Source organism: Galeopterus variegatus, unplaced genomic scaffold (genome assembly GCF_000696425.1).
Source record: "Galeopterus variegatus unplaced genomic scaffold, G_variegatus-3.0.2 Scaffold923, whole genome shotgun sequence".
NCBI lineage: Eukaryota > Metazoa > Chordata > Mammalia > Dermoptera > Cynocephalidae > Galeopterus > Galeopterus variegatus.
In genome coordinates, this window is record NW_007727034.1 from 252,017 (window position 1) to 277,941 (window position 25,925).

Below are 25,925 nucleotides of genomic sequence, written 5' to 3' on the forward strand. Positions count from 1 at the left end.
TTTTTTTAAAAAACCCCCCCCCCCCCCCCCCATCCTGCTGAAGTTCTTTTCTGTGAAGATTGGAGATAGCTGAGGCTGCCCGTGCAGGGGCATATTCACTTAGAGTTTTCCTGGAGGATGCTTGACTGTTGCAGGTGTTAGAGGAAATCCCCAAAGTTTCTAACCCTGTTGTTGTGACAGCTACTGATCTTAGCAGCTACATTTTGATGATTAATCACTGTCACCAGCTGCTGCAGGGGAGGGGGCAGGTGCAGCACTTAAGTCCATTTTTCATTCTTGCTTTCATACCCAATTCATTTTAGGACCTAGAGCAAGTAGTCTAGCCAACTTGCACCCCTGGCCCACGGATAAGGAGAGATTAGTAGGATGTAGGAGTATGACAGATACCCACCTTTTTGCTCTAGTAGTAGGTAATGAGTTCCTAGATTTCCTAAGTAATTCTGACCTTTGGCTCTTTGGTATTAATCCTCATTTAAAACTTGTATTTTTTAGGCTACGGTTGAACAACTAATGTTTGAAGAGAAGAACAAAGCTCAGAGATTACAGACAGAATTAGATGTCAGTGAACAAGTCCAGAGAGATTTTGTAAAGCTTTCTCAGACCCTTCAGGTGAGGCTTTTGGGGAACCACTACACAGAGCACTAAGGCAGTTTTGGGGGAGAGAACTTGGCCAATCCCTGACTTGACCACTGACAGTAGTTAGAGGTTTAGAGACTGTGGCTACCTCTAACCGTACTCCTAGTCACTCAGACGAGAAACTGGCATGTTCTTCAAACTCTGCCTCCTTTCTCTTTTTCTCTATACTTTGCCAGTTTTGCCCCCTTAAGAGTAAAGTATAAATTCCTTAGCATACCATGTCATGCCCTTCCCAACCATGCCTACCCTGCATTTTGCTCATCTCTGTCTTATATATTCCAGTGTTTCATAACTAGTTGTGGTTCCTTGCCCATAGCATGGTCTTACTTCTGGTAAGCATCCTTGTCTCATCCCTCCTGACTCCTTTCTTTCAAGGCCTCACCTAGGTTTGTCCTATCCATGGAACCCTCTCTAAGTCCCTGAGCTGGGCCAAAGCGTCCCCTCCCTCTGCCATGCTCCCTTGGCACACTGTGAATGCCTAGAGTCACATTTAGTATATTGTGCTAACACTCTCTAAGGTTGTTTTTTCCCAACTGAACTCTGGATTCTCAGGGGTCAGGTCTCAATTGTCTCTGTAATCCCCCTACACTTTACAATCTCAATGTTACATAGCAGCTTTTGGGAATTGTTTTTTGAATTTAATTGTTCTTGCTGCCACTACTCTGGTGAGTTAACCTGCTGCATCTCAGCTAAACCAATCCAAGTAAAGTTAGAAAATCTAGGCAGGAGCCACCTGCATTTATCTCGCCTTTGTTTCTCCAGGTGCAGTTAGAGCGCATCCGGCAAGCAGACTCCTTAGAGAGAATCCGGGCAATTCTGAATGATACCAAACTGACAGACATTAACCAGCTCCCTGAGACATGACACCCTGACAGCAGGATTCTAGCCTGCACTTTGGGTTTTTAACTCATCTTTAGAGCAACATTAATTATTATTTAACTCTTAACTGAAGAAGCAGAAGTCACAACAAAAGGAAGACTGGAGAAATGCTTATTTCTAGTGGGAGAAGACTGCAGCACAGGAACAGCGAACAGCCAGGGTGATTTGCAGCATAAAGACCTTTCAAATGGGAACACTAATGAGACTCTGGACTTGATTCCAATGGGCATGGGATCAGATCTGGTGATAGAAAAAGTGCTGTTTCCTTGCCTGCTTTCTCCAACATAGATTTTTGGAACACATTTTCCTACCCTACAGCAACATCCCAATAGTGTTTGGAATTACATTTTCTGTTAATAGATCTTGGGAGAGATAATTTTCTTTTTCTGTTGTCTAGAGCTCATCAGTAACACAGCGTTCAGCTAGCAGACAGAGGTGTAGTATGCTGTATGAATATTTTATATTAAAATATGAAGTTTGAGAGCAGGCCATTGGCTACTGACTGTATTTCCCTTGCTTGGTGCATTTTATTTTCTTTTCACCATTTTATCTTGCATTGGGGAACCTTAAATGCTACTGAAACTTGCCTGAGAACCATTAGACTATGGCAAACAAAACCAATTCACGAACCGAATTAATTATGAGGATTTGAAAACTTGGCTGGGGTTTTATATATATATTGGAAGTTAACGTTAAAGGAAAAGCACAAGAAACTGTTTGGAAGCACTTTTTCTGATACCTGGATGATCTTCGTGGGCCCATAGGTACCAGAGTAAAGTTGAATTGGCACCGTCTATCTACTCTTTTCAAGTGTTTTGCTATGTCTCACAACATCTAGTATACATTTATAAATCAGCTTATTTTCATCTTGAATCAATGGGCTTGAATACCGTTTGTTTCAAATGTGTCAAATACAAAAATGGTGGTGACTGGGTTTGACAGATACTTATATTCTGGGTCTAAAGAAAAATACAAAGTGACATTGCTTTCGGTGAAGCTGGGGAAAAGCCAGTTAGTATACTGATGTTTGGAAATCTGCTTTGTCGGTTTACAAGAGGTTAGATTCCATTCCTGTTTGGAGAAAACCTCAATTAAACAGGTTGTCTTTGCCATAGATTTGTGAAGTGTTGCAGAAGCACAAAGAATGGATTCGTGTTCACTATTTACCTGCTGCAGTACTGTCCCAGGAATAGCCAGTGGAAGACTGCCCTGTTTGTTTAATTCATTGTACAGATGGTTCAAAAGTAAAATAGTTTAACTGGTGTTGCCTAACAGTAGGGTACCTGAAGGAACCTTATGGCAATTAGTTAACTAAGTAGACTGTCTGGTTCCCTTAAAGCCACCACCAACTTACAGTTTAAAGTGAATTGTCTTTGTTATAAATGAAGTCCTTATGGACTTGCCCTAAAAATCTTTACTTCTGTCTTCCACAGGACTACATACCTCATCCCTTGGGTTATAATGTTATAGTTGTACATTCACAATTATGAATTTAAAAGTAAATACTAATTATGGAAATAGTGCTGTAGGCTTACCATGCATGAAACATAATTTAAATTGGTTTAAAGTTCCTTTGTGTAAAAAGTGCTACTTGGTTTAGATAAGGAAACATATCCTCATTGAGTTACAGGGAATTTTATTTACAAAATGCAATCAATTTGAATTATATAAGGTTAAGATTAGTCTCTTGGATAGGCCCCAAGCTAATTTGTTTCAGATTATTAAAATTAGTGCTGTAAGTCAGGATGGCTAACTCATAATATTTTATTTTCTATTTTTTTTGCGGCTGGTCTATATGGGGATCCGAACCTGTGACCCAGGTGTTGTAACACCACACTGCAACCGAGTTAATTGGCCAGCCTGGGTAACTTATAATCTTTCTGAACCTACTGAACTACACTGCAGCTCCCAGTGAGCTGTTCTGCTAAGACTGGGTACCCTACAGCTATTTTTCTACAGAAGATGGTACTGGGGCAATAAAATCATCATGATTAGGGAACTGTTAGTGGTCTCTATGTGGCAGATGCAAACTCTTAGAATCCACTTTATTGAGGAAAATGTCCTAGAAAAACCTATTTCTGATAATAAAACAAACTACTGTGACACTATCCAGCTAGGAAACAATTCTTTAAACTGGGTTTTCTGCATAAATTGAACTGATTAAAATCAGCTGGGTTTCATGAGTGTTCCTGTGCTTGTGTTTAGTCTGTACACACGTTCTCACGCATGTCTAACCTGATTTACCTCTCATCTGTAACATACCTTCTCATGTGGCTTTTAACTGGCAGCCACTCGGCCATTTCTAGGCAGGTATGGTATTACCTTTCAGAACTCACATTGGCAGGTATGAAAAGATGACCGAAAGCCAACTGAGGACAAAACCACATTGCATATCACGCTCTTTCTTTCTCCCTTTGAGATGCAAAACTTGCACCTCTACTTGCACTCATCAACATAGAGCATGGGCATACTCAGCTCTGAAAGGTAACACTGCCTGTACAGAAGTGAGCCAGCAGTGGTCTTTGCAACTGTGGATCTTGAGCGCTGCTCTGAGATTTCAGGTGTAACCATTTGTTAATTATACTGAAGGTGTGTCCGTAAAGAGAAAGTGTTCAAATTAAAAAAGCTACTGCTGAGTACACTGTGTCGTCTTTTCCTTTGAATCTTAGGGTTCTGTCCATCTTCAGAATCATATTTCTGGTGCTGTTACTTTAAAACACAGCTCTCATTTTTGCTCAAATATGGAGAAAACTCAATAGGGCCCTGGAAATCTGGCAGTGTACAGCTGAAAGTCTGTGCCACAAGATTTTTTTTTTTTTTTTTTAAATCCTGGGCCCTTGCTGAATACAATTATAGACTGGAGTTACAAAGCACATTCCAATTTTTAAATAAAATCATTTATGCAATAAGTATAAAACATAAAATATTAAAAATGGTGAATAACCACGCCAAAGTTCATCCAAAATGCCTCTTTATAAATTAGATAATGCTCCCAGTTTGTTTTGCAGTATGGGTGTAAGCCTTCAGCTGTGTTAACTTCAGTTGTGAATCTGTTCCTGGTACTGTCAGAAGTTTACATGATTTCGGATATCATTGATTTGCTTCACCATTTCCCTTATGTGTTCACCCCTGTAAAATCAGAAAGTCACTACACTCACTTTTGGAAGTACAATGAATGAACAAACCATTAGTATGGAGTCTTAAGAATTTAAACTAGTATTGTTAAAATATTTAAGAAATGTTTTGTTAAAAGTAACAGCTTAAGGTTTCAGATGGATAACAGTAGTGTTCACTATTCATGTAAGGTGACAAACAGTGGAGCAACTACTGGAAATATTTTTGGTTTTGTTTTTTGGCAGCTGGCTGGTATGAGAATCCAAACCCAACTGGAAATGTTTTTGAAGATATTCATTGAGAAATACCTTTGACCACACAACAAAATCACATTATAGAAAAGTCATCATTTTCAGTCCTCCCACCATACTCATTTCTTAAGTCCCTATCTATCTATCATGGGGCTCCCATTCCAGTAATTACTTGACATGCAAATTCTAAAACTAGGTTTCTTATCTGGGCAAAGAGGTTGATTTTGGCATACTATAAAGAAAAACTATCTTGCAATAATAGGTGACTGAAATATTTACTTACTCCTCCTTTAGGATGGACTGAATGCACTTTCGCTGGTAGGCACTGAGAGTAATGGTGGGTTTTTGAAGACTCAGCACCTTTTCCATCTTTCGCTGTTGATAGTCTTTTTTCATAGTAACCTTAAGTTTCGAACAGAACATAGATATTTAGGCTATGGTTTGCCACACATTTTCATGGTGTCCCTTTTAGTTCTCTTTTACATTTTATTAAATTATTTTATGTAAAACAAGTGCTTTAAAAAAATACCAAATTTAGCCACCTTGCATCCTGTTCCTACCTGTTTGATGGCATTTCCCAAATGTCGAAGTTGATCAGGTATCAGCTGTAATTCTTTCTTCATGTCTCTCTCACTATCAGAGAGAACTGGGAGCTGAGAGTGAAAACTGTGAAGTACTTTTTTCATCCTTCAGAAAAGGTAAGCAAACACTCAGCTTAAGATCTCTGCTAACTAAGGAGAAACACAATTACAAATAAAGCTCATAATTCATGAATCTGGTGTCTGTGAAAGAGGGCCCCATAGGATGGGTTAGGGGACAGCATAATGTCTCCCTAACATGTACTTTAGCAAAGGGTAGGGGCATCAATTCAATTCTGTAGATATGTGAGCACTTGCTAAGGCTCATTTTCTTAATAAGACTGTTAGTACCTTAGTAGTTAATAACCATGTTAGTACTTGAGTAGGGAACTCAGTGTTACACAGCTCACAGACCTGTTCATGATGTCTTCTTGTTTTTCCTTGGCTTCCTCATATTTGTCAGCTAAGCGCTCAGCCATTTCCCGTAGGCTTTTCCTAATGACATAAGAAACAACAGACTCTTAGGGTCCACCTCGATGTTGAAGCCAGCTGATGTGTCTCAGCATCTTCGGGTGAGATACAGTTCCAGTCTTACTGACCTATTATTGTTTTCTTTTCCTTAGTTTTGACACTCACCTCTCCTCTCGACAATAATTGAGATCTTCTAGTTGTTTCTTTTTTTGGTCACATAATAATTTGACCCTTCAAGAAGAAAAAGAATAAAGTTTAATCAGAAGCCAGGTCTAGGCTATTATACAGCATCAGCTACCAGTCAGGGACTAGTGGTTTGTGAACACACAACATCATACCTCCGCTGAATCTCCTCCTTTGCCAGGTCCTGTTTAAGAATGTACTGTTCTCTGAACACCTGGGTGGCTCTGCTGATGAGCTGAAGACATTCTTCAGGAGGAGGGACCATATCCTTTTCAGATGATCTTAAAAACAAAGTTTCTACCATTATTTTCCTTAGCTGAGTAACAACTGAAAATAGACATAAGTCATAGCTGCCTTTCCCCTCCCTTCTTTTTAACACTTCCTGTTTATCATTCTCAGGCGCCTCTTCTCCCTCTATTGACTAGCTGATTGAATATGCCCTATGTTTTCTCCAGCTCCACCATAGTAAAAAGTATATGAAACAGCTGAGTACAGAAAGGATGAACATAATTATGAAGACAGAGAAGAGAACCCATTCTTAAAACCTATGTATACACAAGATCCTGTACTTCAAGAATGTTGGATTGGCAACACTACGTTGCAAAATGCTTCTAATATGCTTTTCAAAGGAATCTGGGGTTTCAGCCAGAATCCGGAGGGGAGACTCCGCCACTTCAACATCTTCTCGGGTGCAGAGCAGGGGAGGAGACGCTGCATGGACTGTACTTCTGCAAAATAAGCAGATAAATCAATCGAAGTCTACCATGGAGTTACTTACTCTAAGTATTATATGAAAGCATAAACCACAGTTATTCAGAACTTTGAGAACATAAGAAACTATAAGATGTTATTTTTGTAGAAGTACAAAAATGCACATTTTCTGCCTTGAAAAGGTCACCTTGGGACGCTATTCCCTTATTCTACCAATGCTGCCATTTGTCAAAGCATTTTGGACTCTGCCACTTCAAATTCCTTTTAAAAGATCAAGGCAGCACAAAAATATAATCTACCATGGACTCTTTCTGCAAAAGAATTGAGAACTACTTTTATAAGCCAGATCCACAAACATAAATAAATCACTCATTTATTATGTATAGTTTAGATTTGGTCAGAACCAATATTAAAGCCAGATAACTACTCACATAATATATACCCTATTTGGTTCTATATAACTTGATTTCTAAAAATTACATCCTATCAATTGCAGATATTCACAAAGGCAATTTCAGAAAGAGCTTGAATAACATGGCTAACTTTGGCAGCACAGTAAGTGACTTACTTTGAAGGCAACAATTCAAATTTAGAAGTTTGTTAAATGATAACATTACTTTGTAGACAATCTGTACTTCAGGGAGCTGGCAGAAACAGGATTTGAAGGTATCCAGATAATTAATGCTAAGTTTTTTTTTCCCCTTTGGGATTCATGTTTTTATTGAGAAGTAACCTAGTGTCACTAGGTTTTATTTTACTAAAGGAAGGATGGATTTTCTTTGATTTTGTTTTTTGCAGCCGGCCAGTAGGGGGTCTGAACTCTTGACCTTGGTGTTATCAGCACCATGCTCTTCCAAGTAAGCCACTGGCCAGCCCTTAAAGGTAGTATGGGTTTTTTAAAAATATGAGGTAACTGGCGAAGTAGATAACTTTTTCTCCAAAGTGATTTTACAATTTTCATTTAACCTTGCTAGAGTTTTTAATGTATTTTAGTATGAATAACACAAAATTGATTTTGAATTATTTTCCCTTCCAAATAGTGTAACTTGTCAATCTTCAAGGAGCATAGAAGATCCTCTAAGGACAGTAAATTAATGCCAGTATTTTGAAATTATGTCAGTTTCTAGAAGCACATGCTATGAACTGACACCAAGAGACTGGGGGGTACAGTGTCTGATACTCCAGCGACTTTTGTTATTCCTGCATTTTTGAAACTCAATGACCTTACCTTCCAGAGCTGTTGGAAAAGGAAAATGGTGATTATAGCTTAATATCTGAGTTCACGGGGAATGAGGATTATAAATTCAGCTTTTTACCACCTTTCTTCAGGGTTTACATATTCTATGATGTCCCTCTGAGGCTGGCAGAGAAAAGAGTGTGAGTATGGACTTTTGAGTCAGTCAGACCTTCATCTGCAGCCCAGCTCCACTTATTACCTGTGACTTCACCATTTAATCTCTCGAGCCCTGTTTCCTCTTCTGTAAAATGAGGATTACAGTGCTTTCCTTACAGGGCTGCTTTGATGATTCCGGGAGGCAATGCAGGTAAATGACTTACTTCCAAACCTGACATGTAGAGCTTGAGAATCATTAATTCATATTTATAACAGAGTTCGGTATTTAATTTTAGTATTTTGTTCCCATACTTTAAAGAAAATGTCCTGATTCTCAGCTAGTTATAGAAGATGCCAGAAATCATGACTATAAAATTTAGAAACCTAAGAGATGATGGGAACAACAGAAATATCTACCCTTCTAAGCCTCAACTCAGAAGCTAAATCTTAAACTATATACATACAAGTTCAAAACAGTTACTGAGTGCATTTTCCCAGCTTTGATTTTGCAGAACTCATGAGAGCTGTGTGGAGAATACAAAATGGGACGTACAATAAAGGCCTTATGAGGCATTCATAGGTACTGGTGATACAGATCATCGTGGGCCCCAGAATGTCAGGGACGATCCAGAATCCTTGAATCGGAGCTGGCTGCCTGGAAAAACACACAGTCACAATTAAGTTACTAAGTAGCAAATACAATGGAGCCAAGAGCAAAGACATGACTAAGGTCCCTGGCCTTCTCAGGCCTGGGCTGACAGTTGCCTGGGATATGCTATCTATCAGTGCAGTAATCCCCAAAGTGGTGACCTGGAAATTTGTAGCTCTGATCACCATGAACAAGCTGTCACTTAACAGTTTAGAGGCCATTTTGCCAAGTCAGTCAATAACCTATAGCGGTGCAGTAATCCCCAAAGTGGTGACCTGGAAATTTGTAGCTCTGATCACCGTGAACAAGCTGTCACTTAACAGTTTAGAGGCCATTTTGCCAAGTCAGTCAATAACCTATAGCCTCCGAGTGCTCACTGTAATCTCAGCAGCCACATGTTACACTGAAGTTCATTCTTTGTGTCTTTATCCGCAAGTCACATAAGCCCCAGACAACTTTGTGCCTAGTCCACTTCCCAACACAAATTAAATGCTCAAACTGGTGAATGAAAAGAACTTTAGAGTCTATCTCATGTTAAAGATTCAATGAAGCCTAATATCTGCAGTTGATCCTTGAACACAGGTTTGAAGTGCGTGGATCCACTTGCACACAGATTTTTCTTAATAAACTGTGGACCGAAAATACAGTATTCACGGAATGCAGAACCCAAGTATATGGAGGGCTGACTTTTTATATATGCAGATTCCACACAGCAGACTGCGGGGCTTGAGTTGCTGCAGATTTTGGTACACGTGGAGAGAGGGGAGGTATCCTGCAATCAATACCCTGCTATACCAAGGGACGTTGTATGTCATAGGACTTCATTTATTGTGCATAGCATGCATCTCCCTCTCAATCTTCTTTCCTACTTCACTGAAGACACTGGAAACTGTGGCCTGCAGATGGGAACTGTCCTCCCTGCCAATATGCTCCCCTATAGGCCCCATACCCATCCCGCCCCCATAGCACATTTCTGCCCCTGAATATCAAAGCCATCTCCTTTCACAGCCTCTGAATATTGTGCCATCAACTGTGTAGTTTCAAAATCTCCCTACTAATTCCCCATAGCTTATAAACAAACTCATGTCTCCTCCATGTAAAACACTCCCCATTACATGTCCAGCTCCCCTTAACCTATTCTCCTTTCCTTCCCTTTAGAACCAGCAGTCTTTAAACAGTAGTCAACAATACTAGTTCCCCTTCCATATCTCCCATTCACCTTTTTTTGAAAGTGGGGAAGAGAAGGGGGAGAGGAAATCTGCGAGGTTCTAAAACTTTATAGTATCAATGTGAAGTCCACATACAGAGTGTGTATGTACACTATCCAGGATCCAGGTCAAGAATTAGAACACTGAAACAACCTAAGACTCCCCATGTGACCCTCCTTGACCACAGCCTTTCACTCCCCATAGAAGTAATCACTATTCTGACTTTCACGGTATCATGTCCTTGACTTGCTTTATAGTTTCCCTATCTATGTATTCATTCCTATGCAAGACTTTAATTTTACCTGTTTTTGCAATTGATATAAATGGGATTTTATTATACATTTTTTCTCTTCACTTTTCAACCTGGTATAGTTTGCTATCTTCCCCAAACCCCACAAGTGTTTTCCCTGTGGTCCTCTGTATTGCCAAATCTAGACATTTTACTGCTCTCACTGCACTGCTGTGCTTATTTGATGCTGTTGCCCACTGCCTTCTCTTGGAAACACTCTTCTTGGCATCTTTGCTATCCTTCCCTCCAGGTCTCCTTCAGTCTCTCTGGCAGCCCTTTTCTCAAATTTCCTTCCGTGCTGAGCTCCTCTGCCTTCACTCACTGCTTATAAGTGTTGCTCCTGACTCTCTTCTCAGGTCTCTCTACCCTTTCTAGGCCTTTTCCTGGGTAACTTTCACCAGCATTATGTTCCAAGCTGACTGTCCCCACATCCCTGTCATCCCAGCCCTGAGCATCCAAACCCCAGGCCTACGTAGCCAACTGCCTACTTGGCTCTTCCATTTGGTCCTGTAGGAATACAAAACTCCAGGTGCCCCTGCCAATTTTGTTCTTTCTCCTATGTCCCCATTTTTCTGACAAGTATCACATCAACTCAGTTATCACAAGTAGAAACCTGGGAGTTACTCTAGATACCTCCCTTTATTCTATTCATCAAATATTACTGAGTATCTACTAGACACTGAGTATACAGACACGAGGCAGACAGTATTTACTAAGAAACAGACAAAGTCTCTGTCCTCATGAAACACGTATATTCTAGATGTGGTGATAGACATTAAGCAAATTCAAATATAAATTGTGATATGTGCTACAAAGAAAAAGGGAGAGAATAGGAGAACCCTAAGTTAGATTGGGGAATCAAGGGAGTCCTCTCTGAAGAAGTGACAGTAAGATCGGCAAGAAGAATAAGAGCCAAGAGAACATAGCAAGCTGGGGTTGGGGCTGGGGAAATATCTTCCAGACAGAGGAAACAATAGTGAAGCAGGAGAAAGCTTGTGATGAACATCTGATGAACAGAACACTCTTAGGGGTGAAGTATCATGTTTGCAACTTACTTTCAAATGATTCAGCAATGAATCATGTGTATGTGAGTATAACATATATATGTATCAGAATAACCGAAGTAACAATTGTTATCTGTGTATTCAAGGGAGAGAAGGTCCTTACCTGCATGGCAATGGCTTTGTACAAAGGATGTGTTCTACAAAGCATTTCTGTTCTGTAGCAAGTTCTTGTAAACTATCCTTATCTTCTTCATCTACAAAGGAGCACATTATATAAATTAACTCATGCTTAGATAAGTTTCCAAAGTCTCAAACCATTGCTTCTCAAGAACTATGCCTTTCTGACATAAAAATATCCTTTCCCCAGGGGTCTGGATTTCTGCCCCAAGAAGGAAAGTAGGATATTCCTTCGTCGAGTTTCTAAATGCAGAAATGTTTCACTGAGAACAATCCCAGAAATCATTTTCTTCCAGTGTTTTCCTTACCAACACTGATTTTATATTTTTATAACAGCCTTTTAAAAACATAGTTCTCAATACCATACAACTCATCCACTCAAAGTGTACAATTCAGAACTGACAAGGAATGGTAAAAAAAAAAGTACAATTCAATGGGTTTTTAGTATATTAAAAGAATTGTACAACCATTACCAAAATTTAGAATATTTTCATTTCCCAAACAGAAACCCATTTCCATTAGCAGTTACTCTTCAGTTTGTACCAACCTTCCCAGACCTAGGCAACCACTAATCTATATTCTATGTCTGGATTTGCCTATTCTGGACATATTCTATAAATGGATTCATACAATATGTAGTTGTTTCTGACCGGCTTCTTTCACTTAGCATAATATTTTCAAGGATCATCCATGTTGCAGCATGTATTAGTACTTCATTCCTTTTTATTACTGAATAATATTCAATTGCGTGGATACACATTTCACTTATTCTTTCATCAGTTGATGGACACTTAGCTATTTGGCTTTTGGGCTATCATGAATAATGTTGCTATGAATATTCTTGTACAAGTATTCGTGTGGACATAAGTTTTCATTTCTCCTGGATACATATACCCAGAAGTGGAACTGCTGGGTATATAGTAACTCTATGTTTAATCATTTGAGGAACTGCCAGACTGTCTTCCAAAGTGGTTGCACTGTTACATCCTCATAAGCAGAGTGTGAGGGTCCCTATTTTCCATATCCTCATCAACACTTGTTATTGTCCATCTTTTCATTTTAGCCATCCCTGTGTGTCTAAAGTGATATCTTACTGTGGTTTTTTGGTATTTCATTTCCATAATGACTAATGATGTGTCTAAAGTGATATCTTACTGTGGTTTTTTGGTATTTCATTTCCATAATGACTAATGATGTGTCTAAAGTGATATCTTACTGTGGTTTTTTGGTATTTCATTTCCATAATGACTAATGATGTGTCTAAAGTGATATCTTACTGTGGTTTTTTGGTATTTCATTTCCATAATGACTAATGATGTTGAGCATCTTTTCATGTGCTATTTGTATATCATCGATGGAACAATCTCTATGCAAATCCTTTGTCCATTTTTAAAATTGGCAAAATTAAAATTTATCTTTTTATTGAGTGCTAAGAGTTCTTTTATATGTTCTAGATATAAGTCCATCATCAGACATATAATTTGCAAATATTTTCTCCCATTCTGTGGGTTGTGTTTTCACTTTTGTGACAATGTCAAGTTTCTAAATTTTGTGATGTGCAATTTATCTATTCTTTCTTCTGCCTATTGTGCTTTTGATGTCATATCTAAGAAACCATTGCCTAATCCAAGGTCACAAAGATTTATACCTATGTTTTCTTCTATGAGTTCTATAAGTCTTATTTCTTCCATTTAAGTCTTTGATCCATTTTGAGTTCATTTTTGTGTATATTGTGAAGTAGGGGTCTGTAGTGGATTGAAATATGTCCCCCAAAACTCCCTGAAGCTTGAATTATCTCCCAGGTTTTAGGTATTAGAAACTTGCTCCCCACTGTGACTGTTAAGAGGGTGGGAAATCCTACTATGGTAATTGAAAGGTGGAGCCTTGAAGAGGTGATTGGATTGTAGGGCCATGTAGTAGTGAATGGATTAATGTGGTCAGTGGCGTGGTTCTGAGGGCTTTAAAAGAAGAGGAGAGTCTATCTTTCTCTCTCTCTGCTTCCATCATCTTGCAATGTGAGACCACGGGGTCACTACTGCCACCACCAGATGGACTTTGGACTTTCCAGCCTCAGAAACTGTAAGCAATAACTTTTATTTTCTTTATAAATTACCCAGTTCCATGTATTTTGTTATAAGCAACAAAAATGGACTAATATAGGGTCCAACTTCATTCTTTTGTATGTGGATATCCAATTGTCCCAGCACCATTTGTTGAAAAGACTATTCTTTCCTGCATTGAATTGTTTTGGCACCCTTGTTGAAACCAATTAACTGTAAATGTAGGGGCTATTTCTGGACTGTCAGTTCTTTTCCATTGACCCATATCTATATTCTTATGCCAATATCACACTGTCTTGATTACTATAACTTTACAGCAAGTTTTGAAATCAGGAATCGTAGATCTTCCAACTTTGTGCTTGTTTTTCACGACTGTTTTGGCTAGTCTAGGTCACTTGCATTTCCATACATATTTTAGAATCAGCTTGTCAATTTCTGCAAAGAAGCCAGCTGGAATTTTGATAGGGATTGCAGTGAATCTTTAGATTAATTTGGGGAGTATTACTAACGTTTAACAACATTAAGTTTTCTGGTCTAGGAACATGGGATTTTTTCATTTATTTAGGTTTTCTTTTCTTTCAATAATGTTTGTAGTATTAAAAATACGTTTTGGGGCCGGCCCGTGGCTCACTCGGGAGAGTGCGGTGCTGATAACACCAAGGCCCCGGGTTCGGATCCCATATAGGGATGGCTGGTTCGCTCACTGGCTGAGCGTGGTGCTGACAACACCAAGTCAAGGGTTAAGATTCCCTTACCGGTCATCTTTAAAAAAAAAAAAAAAATACGTTTTGCACATCTTTTGCTAAATTCATTCTTATTTTATTTGCTTTGATGCTAGCATAAATAGAAATGTTTTAATTTTTTTGTATTGTTCATTGCTAGTGTATAGAAATAGAACTGTTATTTGTAAATCGTTCATGTATCCTGAACTTGTTTGAGTCTAAATAGTTTTTTAGAGGATTCTCTAGGATTTTCTACATATAAGATCAGGTCATCTGAGAACAGAGAGAGTTTTATTTCTACCTTTCCAATCTGGATGTCTTCTACTTCATTTTCTTGGCTAACTTCTCTGTCTAGAACCTCCATTACAATGTTGAATAGAAGTGCCAAGAGAAGATATTCTTGTTTTGTTCCTAATCTTACGGGGAGAGTGTGGAGAGCAGAATATGTAAACAATTAAATTGGAAACTCAGCTGAGGAGATTTCCAAGCAAAGCATTGAAGATATAGCCTGGTTTCTTCTTGCTGATTACAGTAAAATGTGAGGAAAGATATAATTAAGGGAAGAACTGTTGAAAAGGAACATGGACTTGATGATTTGGGAAATTCTCAACCTATCTGATGGCAAAAGATGCTAAAATTAAAAGATTCACTGTCAGAAAAGCATGCTCTAGAGAAAAAGCCATGGGTGTAGCTGCACTACTTTTTGCTACTATCTCAGAAGGATCAAGAGGTCAGAATATTCAGTCACATCAAGGTCTCTTTGAAGTAAGGGCTGGCCTGTTTGTTGGTTAGAGGACGGTGCTGATAACACTATGGTCCAGGGTTTGATTCTTGTACCATACCAACCAGGTGCCAAAAAAAAAAAAAAAAAAAAAAGTGTAACTTAGATCATTCAGCCATCTCAGCAGAAGCCAAAAATAGAAATGGGATTATCTAGGAAAGATCTGTGGATGAACTTCTTGTCTACTAGAGTGAATCTCTATGATAGACACAGAGACCCTAAAGGTTCCTGAGATTTTTACAACAGTAGTGGGTGGTTTGGACTGAAAGCATCAGAAAGAAGATCAGAGAAGGCTATTCCACCCCTAAAATTTTGTAGGTAGGAAAGAGGCTGATAAAATAACTTAACTACAAAAACAAAATGCTACCTTTCCTAAAAAATGAAGGATCCCTCAAGGGGCAGAGCTGTATGCCCTGAGGATTATGCCCAGTCCAATGAAATCTACTGGAATTTGGATTTTGAAATTGCCTGGATCTGTGACTCCTTTTTCCCTTCCATCTTTTCCCCTTTTGAACTGGAATGTGTGTAACTGGTATCCTATGCTTGTCCCACCACTGCATTCTGGGAGCAGATAACTTGTTTTCTAGCTTCACAGGTCTGTAGATAGAGACAAATTTTGCCTCAGAGTGGCAAAATATACTCAGAGTCTCACACATACTTGATTAAGATGATAAGATTTAGGACTTTGAGCTCATTAGATTTATGAGATTTTGAACTTTGTGTTGATGTTATAATTGTTTGAGACTTTTGAGAATGTTGGGATGAGATGAATGTATTTTTTTTTTTTTTTTTTTAAAGATGACCGGTAAGGGGATCTTAACCCTCGACTTGGTGTTGTCAGCACCACGCTCAGCCAGTGAGCGAACCGGCCATCCCTATATGGGATCCGAACCCGTGGCCTTGGTGTTATCAGCACCGCACTCTACTGAGTGAGCCACAGGCCGGCCCCAGAGATGAATGTATTTTGCTTTTGGATCAAATGTGAATCTTTGGAGGTCAAGCGGTAGACTGTAATAGGCAGAATAATGGACTCTTCAGAGATGTCCACGTCCCAATCTCCAGAACCTGTGAAAATGTTAGATTACATGACAGGGGAATAAAGATTGCAGATGGAATTAACTTTTTTATCAGATGACTTTAAAGTAGGGATGTTATCCTGGATTATCTGGGTGGACCCAATGTTATCACAGGTTTCTTTAAAAGTGAAAGAGGGAAGCAGAAAGGTCAGAGTAATACAATGTAAGAAGGATCCAACCCATTCCACTGTTGTTGACTATGAAGATGGAGGAAGGGGGATGCTAGCCAAGAATTGTGGTAGAAACTAGAAAAGGGTAGGAAATGGATTCTCCCCCAGAGCCTCTGGAAAGGAAAACTGCTCTGCCAATTTGAGCCCAGTTAGACCTACACAGGACATCTAACCTATAGAACTAACGTGTGAGGTTTTAAGCCACTAAGTTAACAACAGCAGCAGTAGAAAGCCAATACAGAAAGCATTAGGTATTTCACCAGTAAGCATGGTTAAGTATAGGTTTTTCATAGATGCCCTTTATCAGTTTGAAGAAGTTTCCTTCTATTCCTAATTTGTCATGTTTGTTTTTTCTCTTTTTTTTGGTGGCTGTCTGGCCAGCCCTGTCAAGTGTTTCTTAACGTACAGGGCTGTTGGGGAGTTTTTTTTGTTTGTTTTGTGTGGCTGACCAGTAAGGGGATCTGAATGGAGTTTCTTAAATGCTTTTTCTGTCTACTGAGATAATCATATGGTTTCTATCCTTTATTCTATTGATATGGTGCAATATATTGATTTTTTTTTGTATTTCATATAATGTATTTTATTTTTTTATATTTATTATTTTTTATTTTAATTTATCAATATTAATTGATTTTTGAATGCTAAACTAACCTTGTATTCTTGGGATAAATTCCACTTACGGTATATAATCCTTTTTATATGTTGCTGGATTCAGTTTGCTAGTATTCTGTTGAGGATTTTTTTATGTCATCATTCATATTTATGTTTTCTGATCTTGGAATATCTTTGTCCTGTTTTGGTATCAGGGTAATACTGACCTCACAGAATGAGTTGGGAGGTGTTCCTTCCTCATCTATATTTTGGAAAAGCTTTGAAAAATTGGTATTAATTCTTTAAATGTGAAGCTGTCTGGTCCTGGGCTTTTCTTTTTGGGCAGTTTTTTGATTATTAATCAATCTCTTATGGGTCTATTCAAATTTTTTAATTCTTCTTGAGTCAGTTTTGGTAGTTCCTTTCTTTCTTGGAATTTGTCCGTTTCATCTACATTATCTAATTGGCATACAGTTGTTCACAGTATTCCCTTAAAATCTTCTTTATTTCTTTAAGGTAGTAGTGACAGCTCTTCTTTCATTTCTGACTGTAGTAATCTAAGTCTTCTCTCTTTTATTTCTTGGGCAGTCTAGCTAAAGGTCTGTCAGCTTTGTTGATCTTTGTTTCAAAGAACCAACTTTGGTTGCACTGATTTTCTCTGTTATTTTTCTATTCTAAACTACTTTTTCAAGGAACCTCTGAAACTACTGAAGAGTACAGAAAGTTAGTAAACTCACCTGATCCAAGAAATTTGTGAAGTTTATGAATCCAAGTTAGCCCAACACTATGTACACCAGCTTCATGAGTACAGTGATATCTTGAAGGACACTTGGGATCTAAAATGAAATCATTAATGATATAAAAGCAACCATTAGAAAATTGAAAGAATTTATCTCTGTATCCTACAAACATATTTGTTGATGGAAGTGATGGACTTTCATACTGTAACACTATGTCAGGGATTTGAAAACTTTTTAAGTAAGAGTGTGTGTGTGTGTGTGTGTGTTTATTTACTTTTACTTACTTACATTTATTTATATTTATTTATTTATGTATGTAGGTATGTATGTATTTATTGGCAGCTGGCCGGTATTGGTACCTTGGTGTTAAGTTCTTCAAAATAAAATGGTGGGGCCGGCCCGTGGCTCACTCGGGAGAGTGTGGTGCTGATAACACCAAGGCCACGGGTTCAGATCCCATACAGGGATGGCCGGTTAGCTCACTGGGTGAGCATGGTACTGACAACACCAAGTCAAAGGTCAAGATCCCCTTACCGGTCATCTTTTAAAAAAATAAATAAATAAAAATAAATAAATAAATAAATAAAATGGTGATTAAGAATGGTAGGTCTGTAGAAAACCTATGCTTGCATACATCTACTTACAAGAAATTGTTGAAGCGAATGCACTCCTACAACACAGACCCTAAAAGGACTTTAGCACAACTGCTTGGCCAATAGTTCTGTCATGTATGTCAGGTACGAAATGAGTAGTGAAGTTTTACATGTTTTCATAATGATGACTTACAGATGGTTTTAAATTTTATTTTCAATGTTGGATGCTCTTTTTGTTTGACAATCATTTATATTTATACCAAGAAATGTGTGCAATTGTTACATAATTTTAATTAATTGGTTTTGAACAAAAAATTCTCTACTTTCTTTGGGCCCTAGTATCATTGAGATGATCCTGATACTAAAAGTTGAGCTTTTCCTCCTCAATTTTACCAAATTCTTTTTTTAATTAATAAACTTCATTGAACAGTTTTAGATTTTGTAGAAAAATGAGTAGGAAGTATAAAAGATGAGCTTTTGAATACCTATTACTATTTTTATCTTTGTGACTTAGGATTTTTAAAATATTAAACTAAAATAAAATACAGAAATAATGTGTACAGGTGCTCCTCGACTTATGTTTGGGATAAGTCCCAATAAAACTATCATAAATTGAAAATATCATGTCAAAAATGGGCATTTTCTAGACATGATGGGATATGAAAACACAAAACACAATATTCAAAAAACGCTGGCAACACAGTACACTGTGGAGTATGCGTTGTTTACCCTCATGATCCCGTGGCTGACAGGGAGCTACAGCTTGCTGCCGCTGCCCAGCATCACAAGATAGTACTGCATATCGCCAGCCCAAGAAAAGATTAAAATTCAAAATTTGAAATATGGTTTCTACTAAATGTGTATTGCTTTCACACCATCATAAAGTTGAAAAATTGTGAGTCAAGCCATCGTAAGTTGGGCTGATAAAGATGGCAACAATAATCTACAAGCTGCTAAATTAAAATTTTCTTTTATCTAACAGCCTCATTTTCTTACTGTTGACTTTATATTAATGTTATAAAATTGATGTCATACTATTTTTATGTATTTTACATATTGAGGTTCTGCAAAACACTTTATTTTTTTTGCAAAACACCTTTGAAAATAGCATTCTGCTATAAAAAGTTTAAAAATCTCTGGTGTATGGGAATCATCCCTCTGTTTGAACAATAAAATATTGAAAACTTTCATTTCATTAGCTCATACTTAAGGCTCAAACCATTGCATTATGTCTACCATTATTTAAAATGACTTTTCAAAATTTGCTTGTGCTAATTTCAACAGAAAAATCTTAATATTGGGAAGTAACAGAAATCCGTTTTGAAAAAGAACCAGAAGTTAGTTACCGAAATAGGACATTTGATGAACACCACCCCTACATGTTATATGGTAGCCATTTCACTTTTGTTACTAAGAAATCTGGGTGTCTTTCAGTAATTGTAATATGCTTTAGGCACAAATACGAACAAGTCAAAAATTTCTTAGTTTCACATATAAAAATGTTACTCTCATTGAAAGAATCAAGAAAAAAATGCCTACACTTAAGATTTCCTGAAAATATATGTATCTTTATAGGGAAACCAGTTAGTTTAAGTCACTTTACCTCACCAGTTTTCAGTTTTCTCATTTATGAAGTTCTTATTTAGACTATATCTCTCAAAACACTTTAATTAGACGTGCCCAATGAGCTCTCTTTGCTGGCTTATTATATAAGGAATACTGCCCTCTTAAATGTTTTGGCCATATTTTATTACAGAGTTGAAGCCATTATTACCAAACCTAGGCAAACTGGCTAATGAGGGCTGTAAACAGATTAGGTCAAACTGCTACAAGACTGAAATCTTTCTCTCTGTACCGGACAGAGGAAAACTATGAAAGGTACACCAAATTGTTGCAGAATGAGTAAGCTTTTGTTCCTCATTCTTCACAGGGAGAAAGACAAGATCCTAGAGGAGGATCTAAAAAAGAGTGGAGAGGCAAATAGATTACAAGATTTTTATTTAAGAAGGGACCTCAGAGATCATCTAACATAACTGTTGTTTTCAGATGAGGAAACTGAAGACCAGAGAGGTTGAGTAAACAGCCCAAGACTATAAAGCCTATTAATAGTAGAGATGAAACTAAAACCTAGAATGTTCCAGACTCCTAGTTACAAACTCTTTCCACTCAGTCACTCTGTGTCTGAACAATACATTCCTTGATTGTCTCAGTAGTCCATGTGAGATCTCCATAAATGAGCAGAGATAAGTTGCCAAAAGGATCTGATATCGGGCCGGCCCGGTGGCGCACTGGATAGTGCGCCGCTTGGGAAGCGTGGCGGCGCTCCCGTCCGAGGGTTCGGATCTCACATAAAGACCGGCTCCCGCTCACTGGCTGAGCGAGGGGCGGGAGCAACACCGAGGCTTGCGATCCCGTTGCCGGTCCCCGGTCCGGTACGGGGGCAACACTGAGGGTTGCGATCCGTTGCCGGACACGGAAAAAAGACAAAAGACAAAAAAAAAAAAAACAAACAAAAGGATCTGATATCAACCCAGGCAAGTTAAAAACAAAGAAAAAAAAAGGGAAACAATTCAAATTGAGTCTGAGTATAACAAGATAATGTGTTCCGAAGTGAAGAAAGATAGATATTTGTAAAGGATACCTTAACATCAATATATTATAATTTGATTTTAAAAGTTATTTTTGAAGTCAATCTACTTCTGATAGGACCAGGAAAAATTCACTATTATAAACGAGTGGATCCAGACTGAAGATCACTATCTTAAAACCTGGGAAATTTGCTCAGTCTGTCTTGGACAGAAAGTGTACTATAGTGACTAAAAGGCCGTAGGAATCCAGTCAACTTTTTAAAGGCTAGAGCCATAGAACAAATCAATTACACAGGCACAGTCTGTGGTAGTCTTAGTATAAATACAATGGCATAAAATAACTAAATTTAGTGAATACCTTACCTCTGTGAAGTTTGATTGGACAAGAAAAGTCAGAATCAAATGGATCATCCTCTCCAGATGCCAGTTTCAGGGCAAGCTCCAACTCAACACATTCAAACACATACAGAGAAGGAATGAGGTCGGCCCTAGAATCCCAGGACTTTTCTGACTATAAAAAAAAGTGTTATAATTTTGATCTTGCATGTTTATTTGAACATATATACATGTAAAAACAGAAGGAAAAAGCTGGGTCAAATAGTAATTTCAAATTCTCCTTTATTCCCCTATCCTAGCAATGCATTGTTGTTCTTAAAAAAGAAAAAAATAAAGTCTCTCTTCTTTCCATTTAGATTTTTAAGTGTGCCTCAATTCCTTTTTTTTTTTTTTTTTTGGTGGCTGGCTGGCTGGCTGGCTGGCACAGAGATCTGAACCCTTGACCTTGGTGTTATCAGCACCATGCTCTACCAGTGAGCTGTCCAGCCCTTTCAATTATTTTTAAGTGTTTAATTTCCATAATATCAGAAGTGCCAGATATAAGCTAAAGTTCTTCATATATTAAGCATTCTTATCAGGCAGGTCAGGAACTATATTAGGTGCTGAAGATGTAAAATACATATACACTAGCCTGCACTTACCGTTTGGTCATCTTCTTCTTCTCCCTCTAGCACAACACAGTGATATAGCACTCCTGATTCGGTGGCAATCACTAAGATGTTGGGGACACAGGATAAGCAGAGTATAGCACAAGCATCATAACCATAGTTATCTTCAGCCGCAGGATGCATGGGCAATGGACCCAACAGCTTTCCGATATTCCCAGGGCTAAAGAAACAATGAAAACATACTTGGAAAATGTTGGCAGAAGATAACCATGCCCATCCCTTCCAACTATTCTCTGATTTTGTCTTCCTCCAGCTACCATACCGTTATTATAAATGTAGTACATTCCCAATGTATCCTTTTTTGCTTTCCCATTCACATTCTTCCACTCCGGTGGTTCTCAACCAGAGATAATTGCCCTTGAGGGGACACTGGCAATGTCTGAAGACATTTTGGGTTGTCACAAATGGGGGTGGGAAAGGGGAGGGTCTACTGGCATCTAGTGGGTAAAGGCCAGAGATGCTGCTAAACATTCTCCCACAGGACAGCTCCTCACAAAAAAGAATTACTCAGACCAAAATGTCAACAGGGCAGAGATTGAAAAATCTTACCCTAAATTTACTATGGTTTATGCTTCCACCCAGTCCAATGAAGATCCTCTGGCAAAGGTAACCCATGAGATTCTAGTTGCTAAATCCATAAGGCATTTGACTTGACCTTTAGCTGCTTTTATCACTAGTTAACAATTATTGCTGCTTGACAACCTCAAAACCTTTAGCAATTCATTCCCATAGTTCTCTCTTTCTACCTCTGATTACACCTATCTAATTTCTGTCTCTTAAATATTGGTGTCCTCCAGGGTTCTGTGTAAGTCCTCATGAGAGCATATGGAACTATGCCTAGTTTTAACCACCTAACACCTATAACCTGATGGCTCCCAAATCTTTTATTTTTATTTTTATTTTTTTTAAAGATGACCAGTAAGGGGATCTTAACCCTTGACTTGGTGTTGTCAGCACCACACCCACCCAGTGAGCGAACCGGCCATCCCTATATGGGATCCGAACCCGTGGCCCTGGTGCTATCAGCACCGCACTCTCCCAAGTGAGCCACAGGCCGGCCCCCAAATCTTTTATTCTGAAATGTAGCTTCTTTTCAGGGCTTTGGACCCATTTGATTTGATTAGACAAACACATTTATTGGGTGCTAGATGATACCCCCGGTGAACTGATGGTTTAGTTGGGGAAGCAGAATATACCATGTGGTAAGTGTAACAACAGAAGGATTTATAGGGTACAAAGGAATAACAGAAAAGTATAAAGAAAGTGAGGTGGGTAAGAAAGATATCAAAAATAAGATAAATGGGGAAAGAATGATTTCTGGAAAGCGGGTGGTAGTGGTTTGAACATTCCAAGCTGGGGAACAGCTTATGTAAAGTCCTGGAAACATTAAAGACTAGGAACAAGAAGGAAACTTAGTATGATAAGAAGCAAAGAACAAGGTCTAAGGCAGCAGAATAGCTAGACAGATATCCAGGACTGGTTTATGAAGCAGATAGCCTTGTATGCCATGTCAAAATACTCAAGAGTCTGAATGAGTGACAACCGCTCAGTGATAGTGTATCACTAGGTTTAAATCAAGGATGATGGAGCTTCACTTTACAAAGATTAATCTGGTAGCAGTGAGGAGGATGACATGGAAGGTCCAAAATGGGATTCAGGAAAACTATCTAAGGGAAGAATGATCTGGCAAAAGATGATGAGCATCTGAAATGGGGACAAAGGAATACAGAGAAAAGTATACATATTCGAGAGATTTTCTTAATAAAATCAGTAGAAATTTGGTACTGATTAGATGTAAGAGGATGCAGATGACCTTTGAGTTTTGGACTAAGGTTACTAGGTGGATCATGGTGTGGATAAATGAGAGCTAAGCAGGAAGGGGACAAAATGTAAGGGAGGGTCATGTTACCACAAAGTCCTCCCTAGAGGAATCGCGTGTGAAAGGCAGAGAACATTTCTGCCAAGGAGAGTGCACTCTATAGTTAATCCTCACCACTCTGCACTGTCAAGATCTTTCATCTTTCTAATCTTTATCATTTTGCATACTCTCTTCTCTCTCCTGGAACCACCTTTGCTTCTAATTCTGTCTAGTGAATCTTTCAAGTCTAAGCTTTTATATTAACATTTCATCAAAGTCTTTTAAGATTGGCAGGCCTAAGGGCCGGCCCGGTGGCGCACTGGAGAGTGCGCTGCTTGGGAGTGCAGCGGCACTCCTGCTGAGGGTTCAGATCCCATGTGGAGACCGGTTCCGGCTCACTGGCTGAGCGTGGTGCGGGCGCAGCTGCTTGGGAGTGCAGCGGCACTCCCGCTGAGGGTTCAGATCCCATGTGGAGACCGGTTCCGGCTCACTGGCTGAGCGTAGTGCGGGCGCAACACCGAGGGTTGCGATCCCATTGCCGGTCAAAAAAAAAGACAAAAAGGAAAAAAAAAAAAAAAAAAGATTGGCAGGCCTAAGCATTTAGTCTATCAGACTCCCACAGTGCTCTGAGATGCCCTGAGCACATCACATTGCAGTATAGTAATAGTTATTAGTTTAGCCATTTTGGTAGACAAGTAACCACACAGCAGGGACCTTGCCTTCCATCTTGTACATATTTCCATCTCCGCCACACAGTGGGCTCTGAATAAGTATCTCTTGAGTTGATTTATAAGTGAATAAACTCTAATGTTCAGCTCTTGGCCTTATGCCTCTGTAGTTATAAACTTTCCTGAAATTCTTATCCTGTATTGACTCACCATGACAAATGATTCTCATGTCTCTATTTTTTTTCTTTATCGTCTCTCATTTCCAACTGTCCATGGAATATTTCCACTTATCGGTCCAATACTGTCTCACATTGACCATTTGTAAAAATAAATCTTCCCCCCAAATTAGCTGCCTTTCCTGACCTCAGTGTTTCTGTTAATGGCTCACTCGCTTATCCAAATAGTAACTAAGTCTTCTTGATTTGTCTTCTGTAGTATTTACTATGTTTCATTTCTCCCTTTGCATTCGACCACCCTAGTTCAAACTCTTGTAGACTATAGCTCAATTTTGCAACAGCTTCTTCAAAAAGTCTCCCTGCTTCAATCCCTTTCCTAATCAACTGTTTTATTCTTCTCCTGCTCAGAAACCATCACTAGTTTCCTACTATTCTATTCCTGCAAAATAGATCCCATATTCCTCGACTAGGTGTTTAATTCCACCAAAACTTTCTCCTCTGAGAAAACGCTTCTAGCATTACCATTTAATGCTCCCTACATGACTCCTCTGCTTTAGTCCAAAATGTCTTTATCACTGAACCTTGAATGACACATGCATTTGCTTATTTTCACACTCTATGCTGCCCTTGTGACTGAAATGGTCTTACCCTTCCTTGATGCTTCATTTAATCCTACATGAGATGAGATCTCTAAGTCCCACAAGACCTCCATCCTTCTCTATGAAAATTTCCTTAACTTCTCCAGGCAGAATGATTCCTCCTTCCTCTGGATTCTTACTGGATGTGTACCAACAATAGGGGATAGGTAATTATCTACTCATGTGTATATCTGTCTTTTTCCCCACAATTGGGATACAAGACACCAAATGACCATGTCTAATCATCCTCCTGGTGCCTCATTCATATAAGAGAAATAAGTGCTCTTTTTGTTAACTAGACTTTATTTTTTTAAAATTTTCTTTAAATTTATTTTTTTTTCTAACTAGACTTTCTGAACACAAATCCAGTCCTATCTTAAGTGATTATGGAAGAATTCTATAGAACTTACTCAAATAATATGATGAAATGAAAGGTCAAATGATCTGTACTAACTTTTTCTCCAAAATATTCAAATCAGGTATCTAAAGACTGCAACACTTCCACAAACTCAAAAACATAGATCCAAAGTCCAACCATGATAATCTACACTGGAGCACAAGCTGAGTTTTCATTTCAGGTGGGTTACCACCTCAACTTACCTGTGTAACAGACTAACATATGTAAGGAAAGTCTCGCCATTCTCATATAAGATGTACAGTGGGTATGCCACTACTTCATCTTCACCTTTTTGTCCAAATATATTTTTTGGAACTGCTGCCAATGGCCCAAAGTCAAATGCAACTGCTGTCTCTCCTAAAGATGCAGTATATGCCCTT

At 38.5% G+C, this 25,925-nt stretch overlaps 2 protein-coding genes across 3 annotated transcripts in view; one reads left to right on the forward strand and one right to left on the reverse strand.

Annotated features, from left to right (window-relative positions):
* The window catches only part of RABEP1 (rabaptin, RAB GTPase binding effector protein 1), an 82,672-nt gene extending 78,521 nt beyond the window's left edge, over window positions 1-4,151 (forward strand). Inside the window, exons 16-17 of the mRNA XM_008573447.1 lie at window positions 493-609; window positions 1,399-4,151. Of these exons, the coding sequence (XP_008571669.1) occupies window positions 493-609; window positions 1,399-1,500 (219 nt within the window). The 3' untranslated portion in view covers window positions 1,501-4,151. The remainder of the gene's footprint in view (window positions 1-492; window positions 610-1,398) is intronic.
* A 239-nt stretch (window positions 4,152-4,390) lies between these two features.
* Window positions 4,391-25,925, reverse strand: part of NUP88 (nucleoporin 88kDa) — a 32,829-nt gene continuing 11,294 nt past the window's right edge. Inside the window, exons 5-17 of one of the 2 annotated variants that reach the window (XM_008573445.1) lie at window positions 25,749-25,925; window positions 21,782-21,968; window positions 21,168-21,315; window positions 17,621-17,719; window positions 11,470-11,560; window positions 8,710-8,811; window positions 6,682-6,840; window positions 6,268-6,393; window positions 6,095-6,160; window positions 5,873-5,953; window positions 5,441-5,567; window positions 5,164-5,282; window positions 4,391-4,644 (exon numbers count right to left, since the gene is read on the reverse strand). In XM_008573445.1, the coding sequence (XP_008571667.1) occupies window positions 4,581-4,644; window positions 5,164-5,282; window positions 5,441-5,567; window positions 5,873-5,953; window positions 6,095-6,160; window positions 6,268-6,393; window positions 6,682-6,840; window positions 8,710-8,811; window positions 11,470-11,560; window positions 17,621-17,719; window positions 21,168-21,315; window positions 21,782-21,968; window positions 25,749-25,925 (1,546 nt within the window). In that variant the 3' untranslated portion in view covers window positions 4,391-4,580. Of the gene's footprint in view, window positions 4,645-5,163; window positions 5,283-5,440; window positions 5,612-5,872; window positions 5,954-6,094; window positions 6,161-6,267; window positions 6,394-6,681; window positions 6,841-8,709; window positions 8,812-11,469; window positions 11,561-17,620; window positions 17,720-21,167; window positions 21,316-21,781; window positions 21,969-25,748 lie in introns of those variants that run through there. The other variant, XM_008573446.1, reaches the window with a different exon arrangement.